This window comes from Erpetoichthys calabaricus, chromosome 18, assembly GCF_900747795.2.
Source record: "Erpetoichthys calabaricus chromosome 18, fErpCal1.3, whole genome shotgun sequence".
NCBI lineage: Eukaryota > Metazoa > Chordata > Cladistia > Polypteriformes > Polypteridae > Erpetoichthys > Erpetoichthys calabaricus.
The window spans coordinates 47,442,976-47,450,133 of record NC_041411.2 but is presented as its reverse complement, the minus strand read 5'-3'; the positions used below and the strand labels follow the sequence as shown (position 1 = coordinate 47,450,133).

The window sequence follows — 7,158 nt, the reverse complement described above, 5'->3', positions numbered from 1 at the left end:
CATTCACACCAAATAGCTCAATCTTTGTCTCAACAGACCACAGAATTTTCTTTCTCATGGTCTGAGAGTCCTTCAGGTGCCTTTTGGCAAACTCCAGGCAGGCTGCCATGTGCCTTTTACTAAAGAGTGGCTTCCGTCTGGCCACTCTACCATACAGGCCTGATTGGTGGATTGCCGCAGAGATGGTTGTCCTTCTGGAAGGTTCTCCTCTCTCCACAGAGGACCTCTGGAGCTCTGACAGAGTGACCATCGGGTTCTTGGTCACCTCCCTGACTAAGGCCCTTCTCCCCCGATTGCTCAGTTTAGATGGCTGGCCAGCTCTAGGAAGAGTCCTGGTGGTTTCGAACTTCTTCCACTTATGGATGATGGAGGCCACTGTGCTCATTGGGACCTTCAAAGCAGCAGAAATTTTTCTGTAACCTTCCCCAGATTTGTGCCTCGAGATAATCCTGTCTCGGATGTCTACAGACAATTCCTTTGACTTCATGCTTGGCTTGCACTCTGACATGAACTGTCAACTGTGAGACCTTATATAGACAGGTGTGTGCCTTTCCAAATCATGGCCAATCAACTGAATTTACCACAGGTGGACTCCAATTAAGTTGCAGAAACATCTCAAGGATGATCAGGGGAAACAGGATGCACCTGAGCTCAATTTTGAGCTTCATGGCAAAGGCTGTGAATACTTATGTACATGTGATTTCTCAATTTTTTTATTTTTAATAAATTTGCAAAAATCTCAAGTACATTTTTTTCACGTTGTCATTATGGGGTGTTGTGTGTAGAATTGTGAGGAAAAAAATGAATTTAATCCATTTTGGAATAAGGCTGTAACATAACAAAATGTGGAAAAAGTGATGCGCTGTGAATACTTTCCGGATGCACTGTATATTTATTTAATGGAAAACTGGGCTGTAAATTTGAACATGTCAATGTCTATTTTGCAGTCTCAATAATTTTGAACTGTCTATGAAAAAAGAACATAGTTTGGTTCATTTTGGTGCAGTGATAATGCTGAAAGGTGTTTTAAAAACTGAAACTTAATATTTGTCTTTCTGGCATATCAGGATCACTTCTCATGCCATTCTGGAGTAGCTAACATTTAAAATAAAAACAGTACTGACTGCACCATGATAAGTACAATGCATCAAGGAAACTAAGTAAAGCATCCAATATTCACAGAATCTGAAAATATCTACATCTTGGTAATTTCATTAATCCTAAACTGGGGAATGCACAACTCTCATGCATAAACATTTGACTGAATGGAATTGGTGCTGTAAGTTATCAACCGGAGAAAGACAGGTAAGCAAACGGTGACTCATAAAAATCAGATATATAGATACTATGCTTAAAGGATGAAGCAACCTGAAGGCTAACAGGTAATACAATAGAGTTTTACTTATAAGTCCTAAAACCTTGGATGGGTTACATAATGATCGGTTAAATATAGTTCTTTAAGTATGACTAAAATAAATAAATATCCATCTGATAAAAGCAAACATTGTGAAAAATGCATCACTGAGCATATAATGAGGGAAAGACTTATCACACTGCTCTGACAGTACACAGTATGTTGTTAGATTTCATGTAGCCTGTCTGAAAAGCCCAACATCTCCTGTACGTCTGTGAAGGAGGACAGCCTTGCGAGGTTAGTTTTAGTATTGAAATATGAAAACAGTCTTACCTGGTATAAACAAACAGAGTCCCCTCAACATCAGTCTTTTCCTGTTAATCAGAAAAACAATGTGCATTTAATAGGAATTCCTGTCCAAAATGTTTATTGTCAGATGCAACTGAAAAAACATGCATTATATAAATAGGTTGGCATGAAAAACTGCAAACAAAAGTATTTCAAACCAGGCAGAAAACTATATTAACTAAGGAATTAGACTGAAATTCAAAACATTTCATGTACAAAACAATCTGCCTCTTATGTCAATTAACATAACTATGCTCCAAAACTTTATAATATGCACAATATTTTCTCTCTAACGACACTAAACAGTACTGTACTGAAAAAATAACCTTTTATTCCCAAAGTGTTTTTTGGCATTATTGTGCCTAAATTACATTCCCAAAAATTAAAGGTTTATTATTCTGTTCATGGGATAAAGTAACTTCCAATGTCTGAAGAGCATTGAATATAACACTTTAAAATTTAAAAAACAAAGGCTTTATATGAATAAAAGTATTTGTTTCACACTAATATCAACTAAACAAAACTAGACAATTTAGGAAATTCTCTCCAAAAAAACTGGATTTTACACTACATATCCAAGATATTTTATGATGCACAACCATGGAATCAATTTTCTTTTGTACCCTAATCTGTCAGCTATCATCGTAACAAGTTTCCATTTTAGGGGGTTGGATTGAGACAGCAGCAGTTCTGATTTCTTTTGCAATACAGGTAATGTAATCAATTTAAATTACAGAATACAAGCAATGGAAAAATTCAGAGAAAATTAAAACATATCATTATGCTTCCAGAAAATAAAATAACATAAATGCACATCCTAATACATAAGACAGTGTATAGAAGTAAAGACGGAACAATGTGAATATATTAAATGTTTAGAACAATGTAGAATGATATTATTTCAATGATAAGAGATAATTTTACAGCAATGAACAATATTTTGTTTTTTGGAATCATATCTTGCTGAAAATTATTGTTGTGCATACACTTTTGCACATGAAACAAAACTAAGATTAAAAAAGAAAAAAAAAGGATATAGGCTGGTCTTGAACCACAGTACTGCTGACCTATAGTTGGAAATTCTACCATCATGGCTATTGTAGAACTACCAAAGTCCAGCAGTAAGAGAGACAGCGTTTTCTAACTGTTAAATGTAACACTTTGTCACAGTTTTTTCACCATTAAAATTTCCTTTTAGTGAGGTTTGATTTTTCTTCCCCTCAGTAAAGTTCAATCTAAGGTTCGTGACAATAATAAAGTAGTAAATTTTCCTTAGGTTACTTGCAAATAAGTAAGAATTTATTATCTCTTAGTGAGTCAATCACAGAATATTTATATACAAAAATATATATTTATGTTTATATATTATATATGTATGGAAGTAATTAATAAATGTCTAGTTCTAAGTTTGTCCAAGTTCTTTTGAATCACTTGAAGTGGCAAAAAGGAATGAGAGTGTAGCATAACTTTTTAACTCCACAGGATATGTTATCAAGCAGTCGCCAGCTATAAAGGATTCCCTCCTAGCAAGTGGACGATCTTCAACAAATACATCTACAATAAGGAAATAGCTTTAAAGGTGGTTTCCGATTGCTCACAGAAAGACTAGCATGATATTGTCTATATCTGCTCTGTGCAGTGATGCAATCACATTTGCCAGCAAACTAAAGACGCTGATGGATGGAAAGCCTAAGATTACTACTGTTTCCTGATATTATTGGTTTAACAAGCCATGGGGCATATCAGGTTCAATGTATACACTTTCTGAAGTAATGGGGGAACAGCATTTACAGAGGCAGCCAAGTGGCTTTCTTCATTCAATCTGAGTGTCTGGTGATTAGATTAATAAATTGTCACATGCATGAAGGTGAATGACAATTAATCTTTTTTACTAGCCTGAGGTATGTGTGCCATTTTACAAGTAAGGTAACATCTAAAATTAAATGGATGCTAATAGAAAGGTATTATAGGAATAAATGTAGTAATGTAAACAAATGATCTTGATATGTAAAAAAAAAAAAAAAATACTAAACTTATTATTTGTCACTTTCTTCAAGTACACTTATGTCAGCAGGGGTTTTTGTCTGAGGGTGCTGCAATATACTCTAGGTAATAACAATACATTAATAGCCTTAATATATCACAACTGATCAATAGGGGGCATGACTGTTGTTTTAACGGAGGAGGTTAAGCAGGCACAGTTAAACACAGAAAAGTGACACCAGTACAAGACCAATGAACTGTGTGTTGCCAAAACATAACACACTATCACTTATTCTTTCCTTGTGATAAATTTACAGGAAACTGAAAAACTTTGAAGTACAGTTTTTAAAAACCAGAAGCTTTTTTTGCAAACTGAGTATAACCACAATGTGTCTTTTTATAATATCGCCTGTGTTCTTTTTAAAAAGCTGTCTTAGAGAATAACATCAATGTCACTATTCTTACATAATGAGTTGCATTAATCTAGCAACCTGCTAATTTTGCTGGAATAACGTTTGAGGCCATATATTCTTCAGAATTATGCACACCCTTTAACAGGTAAGACCAGATGTGGTTGTAGAAATAACAGTAAGATCACACTAGATGCTCCAAGAGCAACAATGTTTAAATGTTTTTGTGCATCTTAATGTAATATAATTCAAGCAACAGTTTGTGAGTATGGTTACTGTCTTCAAAGCTGCAAAAACAAGTGATTCTAAAAAAGGAAAGCGAACACAAAGCTTTATTATAAACATCTATCACTTATTATAGAAGAATAATTTGTTACCCATTAATAATTTATTTAAAATCAAATTTTCACTGTTATATCTTGATTTCACTTATGACATGAGGCATGCAATTAATGAGATGGACATTAATTTAACAATTTACACAAGCAGATACGTGTGAACATTGGGATATTATCATTCCAACTCTTTAGGTGGCTGATGGCATTCACACAGTTTTGCCTACTAAACAACCAATCAAGAGGGAAGCAAAATACTCTTTTCAATTGGATGAATTGGCTTTCAAACTAATTAGATAGGCATCCGTTTTACCAGTTTTTCATTACTGAGATTTTATTTTTCAGTACATATCGTAGGGCGAGTGCATGGCATTCTGTAGAAAGGGACTTTGTTACTGGAAAATGTAGTAAACTCCTAGAATGCCCTATTTACCTCTTGATGTAGCTGTTAAACTGAGATGCTACATTGAGAGGATCACCAAGTGGCTGCCCAGCCAAACTGCCCTTGTTGAATTAGCAGTGAAAACAAAATTTCCAACATCATTAAGAACTAATGTGCCACTATAAGAGTTATCTTAAGACTAGATATTTTGCTATGTAGTCTTGCTTTGTTTTTAACTATTTACAGAAAACAGGATATATTTACTTAAAAAAAAAATAGTATCCTGTTGTGAAGTTACATACCTGTACACCTGTTAAAGCCCTCTATAAAAAAAAAAAACAAAAAAAAAAAAAACACCCTAAAGTGAGTCAGTGGAAGACTGCAGAAACCTTTATCATCTTGTCGGTTAAACAGGATTTTTATAAAATATAAAATTGTTGAATAAAAACAATTTTAAAGGAAACTGCAAAGAGCATATGGTATGATACATGCCCACATTATGCTGAGCACTGAAAAATTCTATTTTTATCCACCCTCAAATTCATAAATGTTTCAATGTAATAATGAAGCTAGCTCCAAAGTCATACATTTTTCAATTTATCTAGTGAGAGAATATTACATAGGTAAGACCAGCCATTTGTAAGAAATCAGCTCAAGGCTGTTTCCTTCAATTAAATTGTAATTTCACAAATGTTGAAAGATAATTTTAAAGTAAGCAGAGATATAAAAAGAAAAGTATACTCAGAATCAAAATAAAATTAGCAGAGCACATTGCACATTCTATAATGACTACAGCGAAATATTCCAGGTAAATCAGAAAAGACAGATGAACATTAGAAGATCACACTCAGCACATATGGCAAAAAGATGGCTGTTTTTCCTGGCATAAAGTGAATAGTTCATACAACAATTAAAATTTCACAGTACATCATTTGTTTTAAGAAATGTCAGCAGGTATGAGGAATGCACAATTTTCAGTCTGGTATATTTCACAAAACTGACCCTATGGGTTGTACAACACCACTGTAAAAAGAATGTGGTTTAACCAAAATTTGTTTATCAAACTGTGGGTATGTTCATATGATAATTTCAATGGTAAAGTTATTTAGGTATCCATATTACTAAACGAGAATGGTAAACCGGATGGACGCAGGGACATGGGCCGTGGACGCAAAAGACGTAGTGCGCAGGCGCCACACAAAGCCCCGGAAAATGAGAAATGATGCGCCGCGCCCATAGCACACACAAAAAAGGAGTCGGATGCGGGCGCCACACGAAGCCCATAGCACACGAAATGGGACACACACAAAAAAGAGGATTCAGACCCACGACACACAAAGCACCTCTCCACTAACAGAAATAAGAAATGAGGCAACGCGCCCCTAGCACACCAAAAACAAAGGAGTCAGACGCAAGCGCCACATAGCACACGAAACGGTACGCACACAAAAAAGAGGATTCTGACCCACGACACACAAAGCCCCCCTCCACTAACAGAAATAAAAAATGAGGCGATGCGCCCCTAGCACACAAAAAAAAAAAGGAGTCAGACGCGAGCGCCACACAAAGCCCATTGCACACGAAACGGGACAGACTACAGACATAGCAGACGAAACGGGACGTACACAAAAAGGAGGATTCAGACCCACGACACACAAAGCCCCCCTCCACTAACAGAAATAAATAATGAGGCAATGCGCCCCTAGCACACAAAAACAAGGAGTCACACGCAAGCGCCACACAAAGCCCATGGCACACGAAACGGGACAGACTACGGATTTCACACACTAACATAAATAAGACATGAGACACAGAGCACCCCTCCACTAACAGAAATATGAAATCAGGCAACGCGCCCATATCACACAAAAACGAGGAGTCAGACACACACCCCAAAGTGAAACGGGACAGACTACGGACTCCACACACGGTCACCCATCGAGCCAGAGATTGAGGCTCAAAAACGGAAGAGCAACCAAAAGCGAACACTCAAGATCATACAAAAACCCCACACATACGGACAACAAAACATATTTGAATCAGATTATCCCAGCCTAACAGTGAAACGTGACAGTCTAAGGAGTCCACAAAACTTCACAAATCAAGCACGAGATGGTACTGAAAAAGAGGACTCACACCCCCACATCACAGTTAAATGGAACAGACTACGGAGTCCTCAAAGGGTCACACATCAAACCCAACATATTACAGAAAGCGATTTGTGTTTCGGAAAACGGCAGATACTACGATAGAAGCATTCGCCTACAACTCGCATCTGAAATCAACGTACAGACTATACAGCACATTCCACGCACTTCTAAAAAAAACACACGCCAACAAACTACA

General features: G+C 36.4%; 2 protein-coding genes across 2 annotated transcripts in view; one reads left to right on the top strand and one right to left on the bottom strand.

Moving 5' to 3' along the window:
* The window catches only part of cacna1c (calcium channel, voltage-dependent, L type, alpha 1C subunit), a 1,063,887-nt gene that overhangs the window by 55,639 nt on the left and 1,001,090 nt on the right, over window positions 1-7,158 (top strand). The window lies entirely within an intron of this gene.
* dcp1b (decapping mRNA 1B) overlaps window positions 1-7,158 on the bottom strand; it is a 191,758-nt gene that overhangs the window by 117,753 nt on the left and 66,847 nt on the right. Inside the window, exon 3 of the mRNA XM_028824370.2 lies at window positions 1,688-1,728. Coding sequence (XP_028680203.1) covers window positions 1,688-1,728 — 41 coding nt within the window. The remainder of the gene's footprint in view (window positions 1-1,687; window positions 1,729-7,158) is intronic.